The sequence below is a fragment of the Rattus norvegicus genome, chromosome 7 (assembly GCF_036323735.1).
Source record: "Rattus norvegicus strain BN/NHsdMcwi chromosome 7, GRCr8, whole genome shotgun sequence".
NCBI classification, from domain to species: domain Eukaryota; kingdom Metazoa; phylum Chordata; class Mammalia; order Rodentia; family Muridae; genus Rattus; species Rattus norvegicus.
The window spans coordinates 115,898,739-115,924,645 of NC_086025.1; the positions used below are offsets into that span (position 1 = coordinate 115,898,739).

General features: G+C 42.9%; 2 protein-coding genes across 8 annotated transcripts in view; one reads left to right on the plus strand and one right to left on the minus strand.

Annotated features, from left to right (window-relative positions):
- Tcf20 (transcription factor 20) overlaps positions 1–25,907 on the minus strand; it is a 176,268-nt gene that overhangs the window by 65,216 nt on the left and 85,145 nt on the right. For 3 of the 7 annotated variants that reach the window (XM_008765772.4, XM_006242112.5, XM_006242110.5), the window contains exon 1: positions 20,372–20,687. The exons of the other annotated variants lie outside the window; for them this stretch is intronic. The gene's annotated coding sequence lies outside the window, so the exon portion shown is untranslated. Of the gene's footprint in view, positions 1–20,371; positions 20,688–25,907 lie in introns of those variants that run through there. 7 annotated transcript variants of the gene reach the window in all.
- LOC134479801 (uncharacterized) lies at positions 16,976–23,152 on the plus strand. Its single transcript, XM_063264467.1, has 3 exons — positions 16,976–16,996; positions 19,571–20,137; positions 22,761–23,152. Exons 1-3 carry the CDS (start codon positions 16,976–16,978, stop codon positions 22,887–22,889), a joined length of 717 nt encoding a protein of 238 aa, XP_063120537.1. The 3' UTR covers positions 22,890–23,152.

The following is a 25,907-nucleotide window of genomic DNA, read 5'->3' on the forward strand; positions in this document are numbered from 1 at the left end:
AGATGAATCAGCATAATCACCTATGAAATACAACTATTATTTCCATTTTCTCTTGATAAGAAAATAAACACACAGAATAGTTAGGCCACTTGCTTAGATGCACACTGTGAACAAATGGGAGATTTTTGAAAGTCAGGCGTGGTAGAACTGGCCTTCAATCCCAGCACTCAGGAAGCAGAGGCAGATGATCTCTGTGAATTCAAGGCCAGCCTATTCTACAGTACAAGTTCCAGGATGGCCAGGGCACAGAGAAAAACAGAACAAATCAAAAATTAGGCAACTAGTCCTAGAAAGATGGCTCATCAATTAAGAGCACTGGTTGCTCTTAGAGAGGACCTTGGGCATCACATGGTGACTCAAAATCATCTGTCCCAGAGGATCCAATGCCCTCTTCTGACCTCTGTGGGTATTACCCACATGTGGTGCATAGACATACATGCAGACAAAACATTCATACACATAAAAACAAGTAAATCTTTAAAAAAAAAAAATCAGAGATGGCTCAGCGGTTAAGAGCACCCGACTGCTCTTCCAGAGATCCTGAGTTCAATTCCCAGCAACCACACGGTGGCTCACAACCATCTGTAAAGAGATCTGATGCCCTCTTCTGGTGTATCTGAAGACAGCTATAGTATATATAATAAATAAATTAAAAAAAAAAAAAATCAGTCAACAAACCAATAACTGCCACTGTGTAATTTCCCCAATCAGCTAGCTATACTGACTAGCATGCAAATCAGGATTCAGTGTTAGCTTTAACCTATGGTCACTTGGTTTGAGGTTACTGTTACAGTAACTTGAGTTTATAAAGATAAGAACTCACTTTCTGCTTCTAGTTATAAACTAATTTTTCTGTATGTGGGAAGGACTAAGTAAAATATAAGCACATGATTTTTGATTTTTTTAAATTCTAAAACACCAACAAAAGGTAATTTGCCTTGAAAAAATGAAAATCCAAAGAAGGCTTGGGGGGCATTTGTAAACCTGTCAGAAGTGGCCAGGAGGTCCAGTTACATGTCTGACACCTCCCCAACCCTGTAACATGGCAGGAGAGCTCCAAAAAGCTACTTCCTAGGAGTAAGAGTAAGTTTAGAATCATCCAGTCAGTTTAGAACAATGCAAAATCTCTAACCCGGATCCAAGTGATCCTGGTTTACTGGTGCCCTCAGGCACCTGAAAATACATCAAGTTCCTTGGCCTCTAATTATTTCTATAAATAATGCTCCAAATTCCATCTCTAGCTCACAAACATGAACAGACAAAATACTGTAAGAAACATGAAGAACAAGGATCCAGACAGAGAAGTCCAGATATTAGAATAAGGAAACTATAACGTAATGATTTAACTATGTTTGTAAACGGGACCTCATTATAAAGCCCAAATTGATCTCAAACTCACAGTCTTCCTGAAGTCTCATTCTCTTCAGTGTGGGAAAGCTACTGAAAACAAGGAATCCTCCAGCACTTAGAAACTTGCCTTGTAAAATGGATTCTGTTGTTACCACACCCAGCTAATTTGAAAATGCCAGATATGCACTCTGGTGGGAGAGGAACTGCTGAGGTGAGTATCAGCAAAGCCATCCTTAAAGAAGGGAGCAGGGAAAGCAAGAGTTTCTCTCTCATTCCAGGACAGGCTGTCTGCCATTTAGAGCAACATTTCTCAACCCATGGGTCACAACCACAAACAACCCTTTCACAGGGTCCCACATATCAGATACCTGGCATATCAGATATTTACACTGCTATTCATAACAGTAGCAAGATTACAGTTATGAAATAGCAACAAAATAATTTTATGGTTGGGGTCACCACTGCATGAGGAACTAACTGGATTAAAGGCCTGCAGCATTAAGAAGGTTGAGAACTGGGGTTGGGGATTTAGCTCAGTGGTAGAGCGCTTGCCTAGGAAGCGCAAGGCCCTGGGTTCGGTCCCCAGCTCCGAAAAAAAAAGAACAAAAAAAAAAAAAAAAAAGAAGGTTGAGAACCACTGGCCTGGAGTGAAGGGACAGAAATGACAAGACCCTGCTTCAACAAGGTAAAACTCCCAAAAGTTGTCCCTGACCACCACATACAGGTTCATCCATATTTAAACTAATTTATCCAAAAGACATTAGCAGAAAGAATACAAAATTCCTAGATAATACAAATCATATAGTATCAGATATGTGATACACAGAACTCTTACAACCCCACAACAAAACCACTACTGATTTTTAAAAGCCAACCTATGAAAAAGCCAGGCATGGTGTCAAGTACTTACAATCTTAGGCAGCAGAGACAGGCAGACCCCTAGGACTTGTTGGCCAGCCAGCCCGCCTTCTTTAACTGGCAAGTTCCAGGCCAATGAGAGAGAGAGAGAGACACCATGTCTCAAAACCCAAGGTGGAAGGCATCTCAAGAACAACATGTGACACTGACTTCTGCCTTCACTTATAACTACGTACAAACGTACAGAAGCACGTATTTACATCAACAAATAAGAAAACAATTAAAGGACTTGACATTTCTCTGAGGAAGGGAAGAAACACAAATGGCCAACAAGCAAATGCAAATGCAAATCAAAACCACAATGAGATGTTCCTTCACACTCCTAAAGAATAGCTATGAAAATTTTAAAAATTATAAATGCTGGCCCATGTACAGAGAAACTAGAAATCCCATATATTATGATGAGAATGTTAAACAGTATATCCACTTTGGAACAGAATGTAGCAGCTCCTGAAAGACTACAGAGTTAAGATATAAACAGCAATTCTACCATACACATCGATATTCAAAAGAACTCAAAACAAAAATTCAACAGATACTTTACTTTTTCTTTTCTTTCGGTTTTGTTTTTTTTTTTTTTGGTTCTTTTTTTTTCGGAGCTGGGGACCGAACCCAGGGCCTTGCGCTTCCTAGGTAAGCGCTCTACCACTGAGCTAAATCCCCAGCCCCTTTCTTTCGTTTTTAAATGTTTATTTATTGTATATGAATGAGTGCACTGTCGCTGTCTTCAGACACGCCAGAAGAGGGCATCTGATCCCATTACAGATGGTTGTGAGCCACCATGTGGTTGTTGGGATTTGAACTCAGGACCTCTCGAAGATCAGTCAGTGCTTTTGACCACTGAGCCATCCCTCCAGCCCCAGATACTTTATTTTTTAAACAGTATCTCATATATTCCAGGATGGCCTCAACTGGACTATGTAGCCAAGGACAACCCTAAATTTCTGATCCACCTGACCCCATCATCTTCCTATTGCTAGGGAATTACAAGTGTGTGGAACACATTTGTTTACAGGACAGGGGATTGACTGAAAACTTACATAGCATGCAGCTATGTAAGTAAGCACTGTACAAACCTAGCTACATCTCTAACCCTAAAAAAAATTAAATGCCAATGTTTATTGCCACATTATTCAAAATAGGCCAAAGGTGAAGAGAACACAAATACACATCAATAGATAATGGACAAACAAAAGGGCCTACTTACAATGCAGCATTACTCAATCTAAAAGAATGGAGTTCTGCTACATTGTACAAGGAAAACCTTGAAAACACTGCTAGTAAAATAAGCCAGAGACAAAAGGACAAACATGATTCTATATATACCACATAACTAGAACATGCAAATTCAGAAACAGATTAGAAGATTGAAGGTTATAAGGGTCTAGAAGAGCAGGAAATAGGGAGTTAGTGCCTAGTGCCTAGAGTTTCTGTTTGGGGTAAGGAAAATGTTTTGGAAACAGTGATAATGATTGTGTAACATTGTGAATATAATTAGTACCACTTTACTGTATACTTATAAAAGGGGCTAAAATGACTATCTGTAATACATTCATCTATTAAAATATAAGTTAATTTTTAAAACAGCAAGAAAAATTAATATATAGACACTTCAAAAAAACAGTATGGCAATTTCTTACAAAGCTAAGCCTACTGATAGATATCAGTAAGCCATACATCTAAATATCCAAATGAACTAAACTTAAGAAGACAAGAAAACTTACATGCTTTATCTATATTTGTCAAAAAATGTTAGTAACTGAGATGCCTCCTCAGTAGTAAACAGATAGACTGGTGGTATGCTGTAAATTATTAACAATGATAAACAGATATATCAATCTTCAGAAAGATACAGAACTAGCAGAGTGTAGCAACACCTATCCCAGTACACAGGAGACAGAGGCAGGAGAATCATCCCAAGTCTGAGGCCAAGCAAAGCTACATAGCAAGACCCTGTCAGGAAAGAAGACAACACTGACGAAGAGCCTTTGAGGCATTACTGGATAGAAAAAAACAGTTCGAAAAGGATACAGACAATATGACTCCAAAAATGACACATTCTGGGAAAGGCAAACTGCAGAGAGTGAAAAAGATCTGTGTCTGCTAAGGATACAAAGGGGAGCCGGGGAGCCACGGATGGAGCTAGCTAGCACAAGCACAATTAGGCTCTCTGTATGAGGTCATCATGGTAGGATCATAAAATTATGTATTGGCAAATTCCAAAGAATGAACTCAAATATGAACTATAAATTTTCATTAATAGCAATGTATCAATAATTGTTCATCAAACGTACCAACCATACCACATACATTAATAACAGGATGCCCTTTTATGCCCTCCACAAGCACCAGACATTCACACAGTATACAGACATTCATGAAGGTAAAACACTCATACACAGGGCAGGGCTCGGTGGTGAACAGCTTTAATCTCAGCACTCAGTTGGCAGAGGCAGGAGGATCTACAAAGTAGGTTCTTGAACACCCAGGACATTGAGAATGAATCCCTGTCTCGGGGGAAAAAGAAAACAAACCAACAACAACAAAAAACCTAATACACAAGTAAATAAATCCTTTAAAAAAGGAATCAACTCTTACAAGTTCTAACTTTCACAAGCACGTCATGCCATGTGCACATTCACCTACATCATAATAAATAAACAATGCAAAAAAAAAGAAAAAAAAACTTGCTAAAGAGAAGGTGCCAAAAAACAGTCAAAGTAGAGAAGGGATATGGAAGTAGCAGAATTGCCCAGCACACACAAAGACCTTGAGTTCTATCTCCAACATAGAGAAAACAAAAAAATTACAAAGCAAAGAAATGACTGGTTAAAGAAATGTCGACACCAGGCAGTTGCGGTGTGCACCTTTAATCCCAGCACTAGGGAGGCAGAGACGGGACCATATGAGTTTGAGACCATCTTGGTAACTACAGAGTGAGTTCCAGGACAGCCCAGGCTATCTAGAGAAACGGAAAACAAACAAACATGTAAGCTTTCCTGGGAGAAAGAATATTTGAGAAAGGCCCTGAAAAATAATAGCTTCAAGAAATGGCTAATGTCGAATACACAGACCTACAACTAAGAATGGAGAGAGTTCTGGGCACATAGAGTAATTACTGAGAGAAAGCTGGGAGTTGGGACTACAAAGACAGAGGTATCTACACATGATCCATACACAAATAAGGGATATGGCAAAGCTGACTTTGAAAGACTTTATGGCAGTATATAAGAAGACACAGGGAAAGAAGTTATTTTCTGGAGGCTAGAAAAGCAACTTAAAGCAGGCCTTCCTCTGTGCCCACTTTACTCACTTCCTTCAACTTCATCTGCAACAGCCATAAACTGCCCCTGTGAGGGCTCCTCAGCATCTCCACAGGGGACCTTCAACTCACACACTTTAAACAGAGTCTAGAAAGAAAATAATCACTACTCCTACAAAATCAATTATATGAGTATCATAGAGAGATATAACCATAAGGTACATATTTCAATCAATATGTGAGCTCCTACTGTATATCAGATACTACTCTAAGAACAGGGATGACACTGTTTTTATCCCTTGAAGCTCATATTAGGGGAGAAAACAGGCAAGAGGCAAAATGTCAGATGATGTCTTAAGAAAACAGAGCAGAAAAGGAGGCTACCTGAACCCTAGGAAGGCATGGAAGGCTTTCTGCATAAAGAGGGAGTGGCCACATGGTATAAAGTTTATATAGTGTACACATCTAACATAAGAAGAGAAAAAAAAAACAGATTTTGGAACCTGACAAAGTCTGGCCTTAGCTCTAACATATAACCACTAAATAAATTATACAAGCTTTCAAGTCTGGTTTAGCTTATCACTCTACTTTTTTTCTTTTTTCTTTTTTTTTTTTTTTCGGAGCTGGGGACTGAACCCAGGGCCTTGCGCTTGCTAGGCAAGCGCTCTACCGCTGAGCTAAATCCCCAACCCCGCTTATCACTCTACTAATAAAGTACTTGGTTATAGGGTTAACTTATAAGAAATAAAATAATGAATAGAAGACTGGATCTGGTACTTGGTACAAGAGCTCAAAGTATGAATCGGTGTTTTATTACATCAGTGGTCTAATATGAACAGACAGTATTTTACTTCTACATCAAAAACCGATGTTTGTTTGTTTGTTCTGATATAGGCTGGCCTCAAACTCACAGAGATCCACTTGACCATGCTTTCCAAATGCTGGGGTTAAGAGTATATACCACTACACTCAGCCCTAAATATTATATATAACCTAGTCTAAATTGTCTGAAATAAATATGGTATTAGTAGCAATTAAGACCTACTACCACCAGGGCTAGAGAGATAGCACAGTGGTTAAGAGCAGTAGCTGTTCTTCCAAAGGACCAATGTTCAATTCCCAGTAGTGGCTCACAATTCAGTTTCAGGGCATCTGATACCTTTTCTGGCCAGACATATACAGACATACATGCAGACAAAACATCCATATACATTTGGAAAAAAAAAAAAGCTCCACTTCCAGAATCTCCATGGGCATTATGTGGATGCTCAAGTTCTCCACATTAAAAACAATGTTCCCTACATAAAATTTTTCAGTTTTTCATATCATACAAAAATAACCTCTCATAATTTAAATCTAGATTAAAAGTCAATATATAAAAACTATCAAAATAGTTATATTGTTCACCAGATAATTATAAAACTTTTATTTTAAATTATTTTTCATTTACATTTGGCTGAATCAGTAAATAGAAACCAGAAATTCAAAGGGTCAAACCTAATGAGTCTTCTGCTCTAGAAACACAACATTAAGCAGTGTTGTATAAAATAACGTTAGAAAACACCTCCCGCCACAAAAACATTTCTAGAAGCTATTTTAGTTAAAATATTTGTATTAGATAAACAATCGTGACATTTTTAACATATTTCCATACATAACTATTTCAATAAATAGCTTTTTATATAACTAGTTTAACTAAAATAAAAGTAATACTCTTATAAAATTATTTTTCATACTGTTAGCTTAGTAGTTAAATCTTATTTTTAATAGAAAATATTATAAGATCTATTTTAATAGAAGGTGAATATGCTAAATTAGGTCAATGTATAAATTGACTGGCTGTGGAATTAAGTCTTGATTCACTTAAAAAACTTACCCCTTTCCTCTTTCCAAATGGCTTAATTTAGAACAAACTAGGCAAAGATAAAAAATTAGTTTGTTCTTCCCTAGAAACCTGTATCAGTTATTAATTTACTAATGATCTCATATAAAAGACTTCTACATGATCGATGCTGTGACTTAACACTGGCAAAGACAGTTCTTGAGCTGAATTAGCACTAGGTTACTAAAAAAGATTTTTCCTAATGAACCACTAGCAAGCCTCTTAGCAGGTAAGGCCAATATCAAATCTTATGAATATTCATATAAAAATGGAGATAGGGAGGGTAGAAAGAATGTTAGTCTGTTGAGAAATATTTATTATAAACTTTACACGAATTACATAAATACTTTAGCTACTATCAAGAATTCAATGTCAATTCATGTTTGTAAGATACATGTATGTGTCCATGTAGTTGTGAATGTGTGAGCATTTGTGCACAGGTTTGTAAGGTCAGGGGTTGATGACAGCTATCTTTCTCTAAGAGCAGGACAAGATTCTCTCACTGGACCTGGAGCTCAAAGATTTGGTTCCAGGGAGCTTTCTGCATATGCCTGTCCAGAGTTAGGGTTATAGGCATGGACCACCATGGCATACCTGGCTTCTTATGTAGTCCTAGGAATGTAGACTCAATGCTTACGCACCAGGCACTTTACCAAATGAGTCATCGCCCTAACCACCCGACTCCTTAAACCTTTTCAAGATTCACATCTTACATACAGCTATGTGACAAACCAGAGGCATTGTCACAGCACTTGAATATATAGATTTCTGCTGAAATCATAAAGTCCAATATTTTTATTTTGAAAATAAGTTGACTTTTTACTTTTTTTTTTTCTTTTTTTTTTTTCGGAGCTGGGGACCGAACCCAGTGGGGCCTTGTGCTTGCTAGGCAAGCACTCTACCACTAAGCTAAATCCCCAACCCCATAAGTTGACTTTTTAAATTTAGTAAACAGTTGTCTGAACAGCATTCTTTAAAACTGAGTGAACACAGCATAAATAAGCAAGTAGCGCACTCATGGGACCATTGTGAGGCAATGTCCCTTCCATGGCACAGTGCTTGGAAAGTGAGCAGCAACTCTACTCTACTCATTGATCCACTCAAAAACTATTTGCTGAGCACAAACGATACACCCTACAGGTCAGGAACACAATGGTGCATAGTCCTTATCGTCTCACATATTGGTCCTCAAAGACAGTTCTTCATTCTGCTTTTTCTACAACCCAAAACCAAATCTCTCCTCCTCCAAGGAATCCTGTACTTACATCACTTGCCACTCATCTAGCAGATTAAACACAGAACCACATCAAGTACAGTTAAGAGCAGAACAAGAGCCAAGTGCCCAAACACCAAAAGCTGGCTCTGCTACATACTAGTTATGTGCCCTTGGTCATGTCATTCAATTCTTCCAAGATTCAGTTTCCTCATCCACAAAATGGGAGATAACATTACCTCCTAATTTTTCTAATAATTAAATAAGTCAACGTTTGTCAAGCACTGAGAATGTCTAGCTTTTAGAATTTGTTACATAAAAATTATGAACAATTTGAGTTTTTGGCCACTAGAATATCCTTGCCTGTTTTGATGATAAGGCAGATTTAGTGCCAGAATTTCCTATAAGTCCACTTTATTTAAACCAGTTGCTTAGTTTAATGCTGCCTCTTATAAGGCTTTGGGCCAGGGGAAAACCAGAAGAGGAAGAAGCAAAACTCACCAACTCATCACAGGGTTGCAACCCTCCCATGTCTCCACCCAGCCTTCCTCACAGTGAGAAAGGGCCTCTCAATCACAGACTACAACTCTATTTCCAAACCATGTTCCATTATGCAAATCAAGCACTCAAATTCAAGGTCGGTCACACTCTTAGGCTGCCTGGGTTCCTCTTGCTCCTGACCACCCACCTTGCCATGCTCCAGAGCTCACTTTGCTGTAGCAATAGACCACATACTTTTGACCCAGTCTTAAAGAACTTCAGTCTTAAAGAACTTGTTCTTGGCATGTTCCTTCCCCACTGCTTCTGCACCACTCTCTTTCCTGTGAGGCCCACTAAATGTCTCCTCCTCCACAGCTTTCACTCATCTCTTTCCATTCTCAATCAGGAGTTAACAAGCCCCCTCCATGTTCTCCTCTAGAGCTTGTTACACCACTGCTACTGTCTTACAGATCTTTTGTACATTTTATAAATGTTAATTTTCTGTGTCTGATTCTCCTATGGACACTGAACTCTAGGAAAAAATGAAGATATTTTGGTTTTTCTTGTGCATAGAATATAATCTACTTAGCAATCTTGACTGAAGTGAAATGTTTTTCTCAGATGTAGCCTATCCCTTATCTGTGTCACTTATCTTCAGGGAAAATCAGCTTTTAGCACATGCTAACCAGGTGTAGCAAATTTTTATTTTCATTTCATAGAAATACTTAAAAAATGATACCAGCTATAATGTCTTTCACTCCCAACTCAAATGTCTCCTATGGAATATACTAAAACTCAATTCCACTTCCACAAAGTCTTTTTCAATCAAAAGATGAAACTCTATTGTCATTATACTTATCTTTGCAATGCTAGAGATGGAACTTGGGGCCTTGTGCATGTTAAGCAAACACTTTACCACAGAGCTGCACCCTCAAGCCTTTTGTCAGGTTTAAACTCATTGGGTAGGGGTAGTTAGTAATGAATTCAATACAACATGCACTTTTTCACTGTCTGTTGACACATGCGCAGGTGGCTATAAACTATTGGCTTCACTGCTAGTCCTAGAGTGTGTAGGCGCCATTCTGTTCTTAAGAACACAGTCCCAAACTGCCCTCCAGTAGGATAATTATTCAACACTAATGAGAGCACTCCTGTTCCAAAATTCTCCAGAAATTCCCAGCTTTCCCCACAGAGCACGGAGTTCTTCAATTTCTTCACCTAAACTACAATGCTCCATTCTGGGCCTCTCTGCATTGTTTTTCAGAGCTGAGGAACAGTTGGCCATGTTTTTTGTGGTGGTTTGAATAAGCTTGGCTGAGGGAGTGGCACTAATAGGAGGTGTGGCCATGTTGGAGAAATTGTGTCACTTCGAGTGTAGACAAGATCCTCCTCCTAACCACAAGAAGTTAGTCTTCTCCTGGTGGCCCTCAGATGAAGATGCAGAACTTGCAGCTGACTGCACCATGCCTGCCTGGACACTACCATGCTCCTGCCTTGACAATAATGGACTGACCCTCTGAACCTGTAAGCCAGCCCCAATTAAATGTTGTCCTTGTCAGAGTTGCCTTAGCTCAGTGGTAGAGCGCTTGCCTAGCAAACGCAAGGGCCTGGGTTCGGTCCCCAGCTCTGAAAAAAAGAGTTGCCTTGATCATGTCTGTTCACAGCAGTAAAACCCTAACTAAGAAACTCTTCAATATACCCTAAAACCAATATTTTCAATCATCTTGTTCCTCTCAGGCTAAATTAACTCAGATCATTATTTCTTCCTCTGAAGTTTTCTCTATTATTAATTTTAGTTAGTCATATAAATACCCTGTAAATTTTCTACAATTAAATTCAATATAAATACCTATGTGAAAAGACATAAAGTCAAAAAGCTTAACACAGCATCTTGGCCAACAAACTTGGAGAAATAAACATGTTTTATATTACATAACCTCTGACCTACACTGACCACGGATAGAGACAGAAGTTGAGGATAGATCACAACAGAGCAATGGCTCATTGGCAAAACAGTACTTTCACTGTTAACGCACTGAAGAGAACATGACAGAAGCCAAAGCAAAATAAAAACAATGCAAAATGGCTCTGACTAGCCAAAACGGCATATAAAGTGGTGTTTGGAAATATTTCTCAGGTCTTTTTTCCTGTAAACAAAAGTTTTAGATAGATATCTAAAGAGAACAGACAGACAAGTTGCTTGCTCTGTTAGGACGAGAGAAAGAGTGAACTTCACCCCCAAGCCCCAGCCCTGCAATCAGGGGTAAAAGTGCTTCCCATCTCACTCTGGTGTTTTATTTTGATTTGAGACAGGGTCTTTCTGAAGGAACCTAGTTGTCCTAGAATTCACTATAGACCAGGCTGGCCTACAACTAGCAGAAATTAGCCAGCCTTTACCTCTCAAGTTTTAAGATTAAAAACACCCAACTTTTGTGCGTGCGTGTGTGCGTGCGTGCGTGTGTGCAGGCGCGCTGTTTCATGTACATTTGTGGAGGGATCATATGAAAGTCAAAGGCTAACCTTGGGTTTAGGTCCTCAGGTACCTTCCACATTTTGTTTAAGGCAGTGTCTGGTCTGGAACTTTGCCAAGCAGGATAAGCTAACTGGTCAGCAAGTTGGCTTTTGGGCATTCAAACCCCAGGTCCTCATATTATGAGGCAAGTGTTTTATCAACTGAGCCATCTTTCAAGACTCTGAATCATGTTCTGCTTTTGGTGCATGTGTACAGGTGGGTGCCTAGAGGCCAGAAAATGGCCCTGGGTGTTCTCCTCAGTTGTTCTCAACCCTGTTTTCTGAGACAGGATCTCTCCCATTGGCTAGCAAGCCCCAAGTATCCTTTTCTGTCTCCTCAGCGCTAAGATTACAAGTGTGAACTATAGTGCCTGTTTTATTTGTTTTGTTTTAGTTTTGAGAATGGGCCTCACTATGTAGCCTTGATGGACCTGGAACTCACTCCGTAGACCAACCAGCATGGCCTCAAACTTGCAGAGATCTAAGTGCCATTGCTGTCCACTGTCGCCATGCCATTGCCTCCTCCTCCTCCTCTTCCGCCACCGCCACCGCCACCACCACCGCCACCACCAGCCTAGAATCTAGCTTAATTCCTAAATTGTTTTCAGATATAATTTACTTATAAAATTACTTATAAACACAGGATCTATTCTTGAGATACAGATATATTTATATTTCCAGAATAAAGGTTCTCAAACTATGAGTTTCAACCCCTTTGGGAGTTGCATATCAGATATCCTACATATTATAACAGTAGCAAAATTATAGTTATGTAGTAGAAATGAAAATAACATCATGATTGGGGGTCACCACAACATGAAACATTAAAAGGGTTACAGCATTAGGAAGGTTAAGAACCACTGCTCTAAAAAACTTATGTCCCCCTCCTAGTCAATCCTCATCTACCTAAAGTGTCAGGGAGGGGTATCAAAGCCAAACATTATAAGAAAGACTCATAATCCAAGCATTTGGGAGGTGGTAGGAGAAAGAGCAGAAGTTGGCCACATAACTAACAAGTTTGAGGCCACCATGGACTACATGAAACCTGCCTATGAACAAAACAAAAAGAATTACCAATCCAATTCCTAACATCATGGTTTACTTTGGCTTATAAATAAATGGTCCATTTTCTAACTTTCACTCAGCGTTTTGTGAGACCTCATCTTTATTACAGTACCACAGTACCAGTGGTCTGTTCCTTTTTATTGTTCAGCAGCCTTCCATTAAATGTAAATACTAGTTTGTTTATCTTGCTGATGGACAGAAACCTGGACCATTTCCAGGATATGATTTTTAAGAGAATAACTGTTATAAGCATTCTTGCATATAGCTTAGTTGCAGAAATTTTTCTTTCTTCTGAATAAATACCTAAAAATGAAACTGCATGGTCACAAGATATACATGTTCAACTTTCTAAGAATTTCTTTTAAGTTTTCCAAAAATGGTTACATCATTTTACACATTCACCAACAGGATAGCAGACTCCTAGATATACTGTTTAAAAAACTCTGCCTATGCTATAACCAAACTAGCATTCTGCATACACACTTCTACTTCTTTAAGAACTTACAGATGCACACCAAAAACAGGTTTTCTTATTTCACTTTCATACTGCTTAACTTCTGGTACTTCATTCCACAAACATCAGGAAGGATGAGAAAAGGCTAGGGTAGTCAGTGTTCTGGCTGGAGGAAATAGCATTTTCAAGGAACTGAATAATGAGAGTTGCTGAAGAAAGCTAGAGTCGAGACAAGCAGTCAGAGATATAGGTGGAGAAAGACAGAAGGGGTCAGGTTTCTCTTTAGGGTGCTATAGGAAACAAAATATTCTAATTAGGAAAGGGGTGATTCTTAAGTTCTGGCTAAGATGGAGGAGAGGCAGATGAGAATAGAAATAGGCCAATGTTCCACCGAGTGTGAGCATGGCACTGGGGCAGTGGGGACAGGATGAAAGACATATCATTACAAGACTTATATTTTGGGGTTGGACAGATGACTCTACAGTTGACAGCACTGGCTGCTCTTCCAGGGGATCTGGGTTAGATTCTCAGAACCCACATGGAGCTTACAATGGCAATCTCAGCCAGCACACGTGTGGTACACAGACATACATGCAGGGGGGGAAAAAAGCACCCATAAAACAAAATTAAAATTAAAAACAATTTTTAAAAAGAAAGTTATATAACAAATAGTACTGTCAGTAACTCAGTGATGAATTATAAGAGAATGATACAACCATGACTTGAGAAACTGGAAAGGTAGTGATACCACTGAGAGGAGGGAGATGTATGGAAAAGTTAATCCAAATAATGAAGCAGAATGATTATACCTTTTTATTTTCATGCACTGGGGATAGTGAGTGTGGATAGGGACTAGCCAGAAGAACTATAGGGAGATCATTCATGGTGCCTGCTAAAGGCTTCAGTAAGGAGTAATGTCTGACTGTTTCTAATTGTCTTAATAAAAACTGCAGATACCTAAGTGTAGTGAATTATGCCTATACGTGTAGCACTCCAGAGAACCATCATTAAGTTCAAGAACAACCTAGGAAACAAGAGACTCTGTTTCCAAAACCAAAACCAGGGGCTGGGGATTTAGCTCAGTGGTAGAGCGCTTACCTAGGAAGCGCAAGGCCCGGGGTTCGGTCCCCAGCTCCAAAAAAATAAATAAATAAATAAATAAATAAATAAATAAATAAATAAATAAATACAAAACCAAAATCAAAAGGAAAAAAAAAAGAAGGCAGAAAACATCCACTGGTGTGTTTACATTTAAAGTTTCAGATTGAGGTGGTGAACACAAGTGACTTCTGTATGTCTTGCTAGGGTATTGTTTCAAAAACAGAGGGTCCCAACTGAGTGGAACTGAGCTAGAAGGATGTTGAGCAGCAAAGGCAGCTATAAGAGGATCTGGCAAAGTCCAAGCTAGTCCAAGCTAGTCCAAGCTAGGAGGCTCAACTTCTTTCCCAGCTAACTGGTATCTAAACTGCCTTTTGCTTCCCTTTTCATCCATGACTACAGAATTTCAGAGCCAGAAGAAAACTCCCCCAAAAAAACAAGCAATGGGGGCTGGAGAGATGGCTCAACAGTTAAGCAGACCAACTGCTCTTCCTTAGGACCTAAGTTGGCTCCCACATTAGGCATCTCACAACCTCAACTCCAGCTCTAGGGGATTCAACACCCTCTTTTAGCCTCTGCAGGCACCTACACCAAATACAAACTAGATTAAGAAAGAATAATCTGTTTTAACCCAACGACTTTACAGCTCAGGAAAAACTGAAAGAATGGTGATTTACACAGATAGTCAAGGTGGGAGCCTGCTCTTTGCCAGCCAGGCAAAGTGTGTGCCATGTAAGCCTGATCATGAATCTGATCTCTAGTACCCACATAAAAGCTGGGCATATAGCTGTTCTCCACAAAGATGTGTGCATGTGCACCTGTGTACATGTGCATATGGCATAATGTATTCCAATTTTTAAAAATCACCAGGGTGTGGTCATGCGTGCCTTTTATGCCAGCACTCAAGAGACAGAGGCAGGAGGAATTTTGTGAGTTCTGGCAGCCTAGTCTATTAAATAGAATTCAATCACTACAAGACTAGGCCTAAAACAAACAGAAATCCTATGAAATTCCAATCTGGAGAAACATTGTATCAATATGAAGCAGTATGGACAAAGACTGTTGCTGTTACTTTTCACAAAGGGAAACAATGTTGGCTTCTTAGACCCCACTAACTGGTTTCTTATCCTTATGTCTTGGTCCACAATGTATAACATGGAGAAATGCTTCCTTAGAGTTCAGTTACAATAAGGCATTTTTAGATGTGGGGATAACTTTTGATATTATCTCTACACTTCAGTTACAGGACTGCCCTGGTTTCACTTCTATGACTAAAAGTATAAACTATTATTTAGGAAGCCTGAAAAATAGTCACTGTGCCTGGTAAAAGTAGGGATTCTTCTTGAGTGCAATAGTACACGTCTGACCCTAGAACTTAGGAGGTGGAAATAGGAGGATCAGGGGTTTAGGGTCATCCTCTCAGCTACATAGTGAGAATCAGCCAGCCAAGTTGGGGAGGGAGGCCAAGGCCTTCCTGAGAAGAGTGGGGCACTACATCCCTAGGGGTATTTCCTTGATTACAACATGGCTGGCCACATAAGTAAGAAACAGGTTCTGTGTGTTATTTTGTAAGTATGGGATAAAGCACATTTGTTACAGAAAGTCTATGTTTAATGGTGGTAGCAGACTATGAGAAGGGAACATCATTTCCTAGCAATGGCCTTGGGTATTTTTTCCAGATGTTCAAGGCCGAAGTAAATTACTTAGCATTTTTTACTTGCCCTAAAGATTAAATCTGTCTACCCAGCTGAGAGAAATGTCTACAAAACAGGGGCCATCTTGAAACCATTCTAAAGCAGTATTCTAAGTTATTATCATATTGAGTGCCTTTTCTTTCTTTTCCAGATAGGCCTGCTTACTACGTAGCTCAAGCTAGATTTTTTTTTTTTAAAGATTTATTTATTATATATAAGTCACTGTCTTCGGACACACCAGAAGAGGGCATCTGATCTCATTACAGATGGTTGTGAGCCACCATGTGGTTGCTGGGATTTGAACTCGGGACCTCTGGAAGAGCAGTCAGTGCTCGTAACCGCTGAGCCATCTCTCCAGCCCTCAAGCTAGATTTAAACTCACAATCCTGCTGTCTCATGAGACAAGCACCAACACATCCACCTATTTTTTTTTATTCTCTTTGTAGCTATTACTACACGACATTCTTATTTATTTACTGTTTATGGCATGTTTTCAGAGTGGCCCATTCTCTATCTGGCCTACCATTTCATCTTCTACGTTTTAGCATAGCCCATGAACATCTATTAATGCAAATGACAAGACATATAGAAGAGGATTTTAATCAACATTTAGGGATGTTATATTCAAACAAAGAAACTATCTCCATATTGTGCTGATAGTCAAGTGTCCCAATCCTACAGAAGAACTTTTATAGTACGGGGTAGTTTCCCTAGTAGCTAGTATGCTCTCATTCTTTTGTTGGTTTGTGTTTGTTTGTTTGTTTGTAGGCAGGATCTCACTATTCAGCCTTTGCCAGCCTGCTGGAACTCTATGTAGACCAGGCTAGCCTCAAAGTCATAGAGACCTGCCTACTTCTGAAAGTGCTGAGATTAAAAGCATATGCCACCACTCCCAATTCTATGTTCTTAAATTCATAAAGAATCACCAAATAAGGCCACAGTTATATCAACAACTCCTATTTCATAGCACATCTTCCTGCTAGTCTTGTGCATTACCTCAAAGTAAGCATGGCCCTAATATAGGAAACACTGAATTTTATTTGTCATCATGAGAAACTTCACCTATACTGTGAGTACCATGGTCATGACAAAAATTCTTGAGAAGCTTGGGGCTATAGCTCAGTAGCAGAGTATCTACCTGCCTAGCACGACTGAGACTCTGCTCTCAATCCCCAGTATCACCTCCACAGGACTTTCAAGGGCCTAAAACTAAAAATACTACCCTCAAGAGGAAGTAATGTTTAAGGCATCCTGGGAAAAGTTCTGTTTTTCATAAATTTATGCCAACAAAGTCTCTTTTGGTCAAAATGAAAGCAATCACGACATGGTTCCTAAACACTGCAAACCAGTAACACAGGCACACAACAAGAAAGACAACCTTTTATGACTTGTGCACTTTCAGTTGTTTTCAGCTCAAGACAAAATGACAAAACTAGATAAGAAAGAGAAACTCTTAAAATTAAATTTTAGGGATTCCAGCAAAACTGGCCAAGCATGAACAAACTGAAAGTTAAGAAAATTCCCAAGGGTCACAGAAACCACTTCCCAGTATTTCACCCAGGTCCGGACTTCATACTCACCAGCTGTGTGGTTGCTTGTTGTGGTTTTGTTTTAAGAGTCAGTGAAGCAGAATGACAGCAGAAAGCTAAGTATTTCAGGGCCACTCACACTAACTGCTCTGCACCTTGAGCAGACCCTGAGTTAAAAGGAACCTGGTAATGAGTTTTACGGTCTAGGAGAGGAGAGTTATAACCAAGTCCCACTTCCCACTAGCTTATGTACTGAGGAGAAGGAATGATGAACTCTCAGGTCCACTGAGAAGACATTTTAGGACAGTTGAGAATTCTTAGGCTCATGGATTTATTTTATTTATATGAGTACACTATAGCTATCTCCAGACACATCAGAAGAAGGCATCGATCCCATTACACATGGTTGTGAGCCACCATGTGGTTGCTGGGAATTGAACTCAGGACCTCTAGAATAGTAGTGCTCTTAACCACTGAGCCATCTCTTCCAGCCCCATTGTTTTTGTTTTTAATGCAAATGTTAGAATCCTTTCCTATCTCTAAGAGAAAGTTAGAACTTAATAAAGACAAGTATGAAGAGAGGGTCATAATTCAAGTCCTAATAGAATTTCATATTTTAGAAAATTCCAAAAATGACTATACTCATTCGTATAGTCTTAGTGTCTCCTTATGTGACAGGCCTGATGCTAAGAAAAAGAAAACCTTCTTCTAACACATACACAAAATAGACATTATGAGCCCATCCCCCCATCCATGTTAAGACCATTTTAAACTATACAGACCAAATTTTTAAAAAATGATCCAAGAAAAACATAATGGCTATGTTTTATGGGGAATTGAGCTGTTAACCCCAGATGAATAAAATCAGGAGGCAGGACGATCACTGGAAGTTCAAGGCCATTCAGAACTACATAGCCAAAAATAAAAGAGGCACAGGAGATCACATTAAATATATATCCCTCAAATATTACAATACTAAAAGTCTTAGACAAAAAGAACAAAATCCGAGTTGGTCTAGGGGTATTTACTATTCAAAAGCATATGGCCCAGGGCCCTCACACACCAAAAAATAGGTAAAACTAATTGGGGTTCTTCAGCATCTGCCAGAAAATACCCTACCACTAGGATTAAACCGCAGATGCAAATATTTACTGCATCCTGAGGTGGATATTAATTCTACTAGCCTACTACATCGCACAGCTAATTCTACTTTATCCCTACTCCAAGACCGAAGTTAGAAATTTCAAGTTAGCCAAGAGTCACCTAAAAGATCTTGAAATTATATCCCTTCCCAGCATGGAAAGGGCCAACAAAAACGGACCCAATCAGGGTTGGGGATTTAGCTCAGTGGTAGAGCGCTTGCCTAGCAAGCACAACGCCCTGGGTTCGGTCCCCAGCTCAAAAAAAATAAAATAAAATAAAATAAAACAAAAAACCAAAAAACAAACAAACAAACAAAAAAAAAAAACCGGACCCAATCATCTCATCCATATTTCTCAATTAGTCAGAAAACTCTTATCACAAAGAAAAAAATATAATGTGCATTCAACATAGGCTAGACAGCTATTAATAGTGTGTGTTTTCTCTTCAGAAGCACAGAAAAGCACTGGGAATTGAGCAAAAACTATCTTGACCAAGTTACTTTTCAATCCAGTGAGGAACATCTTAAACATTTCTCAGAAAAGTTCCTATGGTCAAAATGAGAGTACAAAACAGGAATGGAAGAACCACCAAACCAAACTCAAATAAACCTTCGAAATGCCTGGCCTGCAAAGGAGTCTTTAGCAGAAGTGTAATTGAGGCATGAGACGGTAGTAGGTAACTTGCCCAGGGCTACAGTTTATTTGGTGGCCAATCTGGAGGTGCATTCCAGGCCTCCTAGATCGGAATTTAGTGCAGTTTCCCCAGCCACCAATGCCACCCCGTGTAAACCTTTTATAAAACTCTTCACCAAGGCTGTTAGCATAAGGGTCCAATTATCATTCAAAGATCAGCCTGTTAGATAATAGCTCAAAAATTCCATCCATTTTATAGCATTTACAAGAGTCATCTAATCTCTGGAGGGAGAACGCAGAGCTCGGGTAGAAGCCCCCAATTCTGATTCGTCCCCAAAGGAATTGAACACAGGCAGGCAAGCAACACTGGTGTCCGCACCCACAAACCGTAGAGGAATCTACCGTCCCCCAACACTAAATTCCACTCCCATCCTGGCGCACTCAAGACATCCCACCTCCCGCCGCAGGCCGGATAGCAAACTCTTCTTTAAACCACTTTTCCGTAAGAATGGGGAAGAGAGACTCAGAGCCTCGCCTTCCCAACCCTACCCGCGAGAAGAGCTCCTTCGTGGACTCCGCCGGACCCCACACCCTGCCCTGCTCACCACGGCGGGGGAGGGGAGAGCGCCCCACACAGGAAGTGCATCCTGCGCCCCTAGCTCGCGCCCCGCCGCCGGGTACCTGCCCTGGACCGCCGGCAGGCGAGCGGCAGCCGCATCCACATGGCCTCAGGTGTTCGCGCGGCTGCTCCGCCGGCCCCAGCCAGCCCCTCCCCGGCCCGCTCCAAGCCCGGCCCTCCACCACCCGTGCCTCACTCCCAGCCCGCAGCCAAGAGGCCAGCAACGCCGGTCCCCGCCGAGCTGCCAAGAACGTAGACCCCTCAGCACCTCAGGCCGCAACGACCAGGTATCTCCGCCCGCCGCCCGAGAGTCTCCGGCCCGCTCTGCCTTGACGCCCGTCCTGGCGGTTGACCCCGGAGCAGCCCACGCCGGTCCCCTCAGCCCCCTCGGCGACTCCCAAGGCTCAGCACTCGCAGGGCGGGCCGGGCCACGACCTGTGCTCTCAGCAGCCAGGATGAGCGGTGCGGCTGGGTCCCGGCCCCTCGGGCTGCCCTTTTCCCTCAGACCGAGCGGCGGTTACCTGCAGGAGCCCCCCGGCCCGTCCCTCGGCCTCCGCCGGCACTGGGAGGGGAGGGGGCGGCGGCGCGGCGCGGGGTGGGGGTGGGGGTGCCTCCACCGCCTCCAGCGCGGACGCCCAGGCCGACGGCGGGGCGGGCCGGGGCCGCGGCCCCTAGAGGCTCGCTCCGGCCCGCGCGCTCGCTTGCTCACTCCCCGCTCCGGCGCGCTTCAGGGAGGACTCCCCCGGCTGAGGCCGTGGCCGCCTCGCTGGGGCCGAAGGCGGCTCGGCTCCGGGTTTTTTCTCTCCATTCTCCCAACACACAGGAAATAACAGAGCGTCAGGTGACGGCGCGCAGCCAATGAGGCGGCTCCGGGCCCCGGCGCGCGGGCGGGCGGGAGGGCGCGCGGCGGGGCGGGGCGGGCGCAGGGGGCGGGGCCGGGGGCGGGGTGGCGCGCGTGCCCACCCGCGTGTGGCAGCGTCGAGAGGCACAGCGACGAGACCCCACTCAGCGGTCCCGTACCACGCGCCCAGTGCTACCTCCATTCCTCCGCTTGAGGATACCCTGTGAGGTGCCCTCAAAGCAACTTTCTTGGGAGTTGGTGGCGCAGAACCTTCTACTGGGATTTCTGGAGTTCTCCCAGAGCCTGCAAATTCGAAGTCGCGCCTTTGGCAGCCTGTGAAGCCCGTGGCAATTTGTACAGTTAGTTGAGCCGTCACCAGGGTGGCGCCTGCTTTCTTAACGTCCGCCGGGCCCAGGTGGGTCACACCAGGCCAGCCTAGTGTGTGTGCATGCTGTCCCTGCCCATAATGCCTACTGGGTGTTCCTGAATGAACAACAACAGTCTCTGAGCATCAGTTTCCTCCGTTTATAAAAGCAAATAAGCCAACCTACCTCACTTGTAAAAAAGACTCTCATGCCAATAGTCTGCAATGGCGCTGAGATTCTGCACTCCTGGATGGCAGGCCCAGAACTGAAGTAAGAGATTTCCAGGGCCATGCCTCAGGCTCTAACCAGCCTTCCCTTGTCTCCTGGATATCTTCACAGAGCAGAAAGCTAAATTTCTTTTTCCTCAAGAAAATCTCCTACAAACATCTCATAGATCAGTGGTTCTCAACCTTCCTAATGCTTGACCCTTTAATTTAGTTCCTTATGTTGCGGTGACCCCCAACCATAAAACCATTAAATTGCTACTTCATAACTGTAATTTTGCTATTGTTATAAATTGTACTGTGTTTTCTGGTGGCCTCCCCTGTCAAAGGGCCATTCACCACCAAGCTGTCTCAACCCATAGGTTGAGAGCCCATAGGTTGCCTTAGATGGTGGTTCCATGTGCCCAACCCCTGCTATGCAATGTGAAAAAGGATAGGGTGAGTTTGGAATATTTACACTCTGCTTCTGGCACACCTAGAGACCTCTCTACTTTGGACCTCAGTTTCCCATCGATACAAGAGGAGAAGAGTTTGGATTAGGTGTCCCTAAAACTACCGACTCTAAATTAGGCCTGCATCTGGCCTAGATATTGTGGGGTATGTGGTACCCCCTCCTAAAGCAACCCAACTTGAGAGGAGATTGGGATCAAACGTGCTTTGGGTGAAAGGTGAGATGCTGACAGGAGTCAGTTGTGGTTCATCTGGGGTCCAGATTTCAGATATTTGGGGTCTACAGATCCCTGTGACCTAGCTTTTACCTTTCATTCTACCTAGCCAGAGCAATTCATGCTTCCCTTAGCCTCAGGCCACCCACAGAGGGTCTGGCTTCCCAGGCAGGGCCTGAAGAGGTTCTAGGGACCCTGACAGGATGATGTGGTGTCCTGTACCTTCTCACCAAGTTGGAGGCTGATTCCAATTCGGGTCAGGACTATTCCTGGAGATTTGATTCCCCCCACACCTCTTTGACAACAGGCAAAGTGCCAAGCCCTTCCGGTGCAGAGCTGAATAGGCTGCCAGGCCCTGCCCTCTAGCTGTTCCCATTGTTCTAACTGTGAGTTTCGTTTTCAAATTCTCAGGCACTAGGCTTTTAAGAGACCAAAGCCTGGCTTCAGCTAGTGTCAGGACTGCAGAGAGAAAGGTAGGAGGGACTGAAAACTGACCTAAAGTTTTCTACACTTGAGACACACACACACACACACACACACACACACACACACACACACACACACACACACACACGGGGTTGGGGGGATATTTGCCTTCTTGAAAACTGTGTTGAGGACAGCCCCAGTAGCAGCTTCATAAGACAGTTCATGAAGAGAAGGGACACCATTTCCTCATTCTCCCTCCTTTCCTAGGTCTCACTTTGTCTCAAGGGACAAGAGGGATACAAGAGAGCTCACTAGGAACAGGATGTAGAGAAACACTGCATCCAGTTCCTGCCTCCTTTCCTAAGGTAGCCCCATCCCTATTCTTTTAGCTCCTAACAGAACACTATCCAGGTGACCACCACATGGAAACTTGCCCCATTCTACAGCCAGATCTGCTGGGGTCCGCCCATGTGCCTTTGAAGTATCACAGAGAGGAAACACATTCATTGAAATCATGACCAGCAGACAGGTATTCGTGCTCTTGTGCTGTGTGTGGCCCTGGACACATTTCACCCGAGTGCCATGCCTGACCCCCTAGTGTCACCTCACTTATAGGTACTGTGAGTATCTAAAGAGAGCTGCATGAAGAATTCATGCAGTACCAGACATGCTTAACTAGCACCACCGTGCATGACTCCACGCTTGGAGTCCCAGGACTCAGGAGGCTGAAATAAGGGAGTCATTGTAAATTGGAGGTCAATACAACAGCAAAGCGGGTGAAGCTGGGGGGGGGGGGGGGGATAAATGGCTGCCCACAGTCTTACAACTCAGGGTAGTTACTTTGTTATGTTTTGAAACAGGGTCTCACATTGTAGCCCTGGCTGGCCTCAAGTCATGATCCTCCTCCCTACTCAGCATCTGGGGTGCTGGGATCACAGCCCCAAAAACACTACACCCAGCTTGCCACAGCCTCTTGTGTCCCTCCCTTGTCTAAAATGTATCCATCTCGGCTTTCCTTCTATACTTTGTAGTCTTTTAAAGAAAACAGAGTAAATGAGCTGTTTCTTTCTCCCATCTCTCCTAACCCAGTCCACTCTAAGATACCTATTGAATGGAATCACTGTGTATCAATTCCAGAGGCAAAGCTAATCCCTTCTCTCTCCCTCTGGCTGGGAGATGGCTTTTGGAAACCCTGTGTCACTCCTTTTATTACAAACTCCTCAGCCCTCCTCCAAGAACCTGGACCACTCTGGGATTACAAATGGAGCCTTCTGCCTCTAGGTCACTGATTCCGGTACCATCTGTCAGCACGGATTGATTGAGGAGACAGGCCCTGCTCAGCAGATCAGTGACTTGAGAGAACTGAGCCGGGGTGTCTGCTTCAGCTGCAGGCTGGTGTCCTTCCCTGTAGCTGACTCTTTTGAACAACAGAACAGCCCTCACCTTTATCCTTCAGCAGACTCTTGCTCTCCTTCCTCTTGGGAGGGGCTGCTGGCTAACAACTCTAACAAACCAAGAGGAAAGCCTAGATTCCTCACTCACAAGCCCCGGGCTTCACCTCTACTCCTGCAGGAGGCACTAACAAAAGCCTGTGGTTGACAGAGGGGAAACTACCCTGACACCATGCTGTGCCTGTCCCAAGCCAGGTGATTTCCCCAGGCAAAGGATAGAGGTGTTGAGCATGCTTAGGCACACAGCCATGGCTTGAAGCTCTGGGCATGCCTTCATCCCACAGGATCACCTGCAGTCTTTGAGGCTGGAAGCCTCAACAGTTCTTTCTCAAGCAGGGTGAAGGAAGGCTATCAGGCTCGGATGGGCACACCCAAGACTGTAAATGGAGGGAACTACTGCCCCTGCTATGCACAAGAGACCTGTGCCCAGAGCAGTAGAAAGAGATGATGAAGATGGGGCCCTGCGGGTCCTTATATCCTGTGAAGGGTTTGATAGGACCGCTGCAGTCTCACAGTGGCCTCTGCTCACCAGATTGCCCTTCCACTCTACCCTAACATGATCAAAGTCATGGTTCCCACTGGTCCCACTGGGCTGTTTGTCTTTTTTTTTTTTTTTTTTTTCTTTTTTCTTTTTTGGTTACTGGACATTCCCACCTCCGTCTGGTGTCTGGTACACTATGCGAGAAAAGACAACATATTTATAAAAATTACATATCGCCGATTATGAGACAGCCCAGAGAATACCAGGAAATGGGCAGACTTCCCCTTACCACCCTAATTAATGTTCAAGAGAACCTGATGAGATTGATACTGATGTCACACCCCACTTTACAAATGCAGCCTCTGAGATGCAGGGGAATTTAAAGTAACTTGTCCTAAGTCATTAAGCTTGAAAAAGGCATAGCTGGGATTATCCTAGGTCCCCAGTGTCCTTACTTTTGACTGTCCCAACTTCCTAGTGCTCAGAGACTACTGGGAAAAGGGGCAGACAGCTGGCAGGTCCAAAGTCTCCAGGCGGCCAGGGAAAGAGACCATAGAGAACAAAGAACTCGGCGGCTGCCTCTCTCCATAGTCTACTGCAGCTCTGGAGACTACTGGGGAACTGATACCTAGCAGCATTCATTTTACCACAGAAGAAGGACCCTGAAGGCAGATGGTAGGAGACATCAGCTCTCCACACAGCTTGAAATTCACTGCACCTCTCTCTGGGCTGGAGTCTTCCTGGGCAGCCACTGACATGGAACTACCAACACAGATCACAAAACTGGGGACCAATAAGCTCTCATCAGTGTGTACTCCAGCAAACCACTTACTGACTTAGGTCTTGACTTTTTTATCTGTAAATTGGGATTTGGGCCATGGGAAGCAAGTGCTCTACCTGCTTCCTAGGAATGGGGGTCCCTTCCCTGGGTGATGCTTTTCACATCTCACTAAAAGCCTGTGAGGTACCAGTCATGATACTAGGCAGAAATGAGCACACAGAGGAGTGAGTGACTAGTTCCAAGTGAGGCAGCCAACAGAAGGCAGAGCTGGGACTGGTACCCAGCCTTCTGGCTCCAGAGCTTCCACCAAGTCACTCAGTGCTCAAGGTTAACGATGAACGATCTGACTGTAGCACTAAGGGAGACACAGTCTGAACATTAACTCACTTAATCCTCACAGCAAACCTGTGAAGCAGATACTGCTCTTCCATTGGCAGATAAGGAAACTGAGGCACAGCAGTTAGAAGGGGTCTGAGCTAAATCCGAGCCAGGCGAGTAGGGCTGCCAAGCCCCTGCATCGCTTCAAACAATGGGAGGTTCCTTTCCATTGGGATTATTTCTGCTTGAAAGCTCAAGACTTTTAGCCACATCATTGTCTGGGCGCCACAGGAAGGCAGTGCCACATGCTGAGGCATGCTGGGAAAAGACTTTGTTCCATCCTGTTTTGTTGACATGCTCTTCATTTGTAAGCCTGAAACCCAAGTTTCCTGCTAAGAATGCAAACGGTGGAGAAAAATGCAGCCATGCTAACGGCCACTGCTTCTAACTGCTTCTGAGCCGCAGTTTCTTTGGCTTAGGACTCTGTATGTGTCACTTCGCCTCA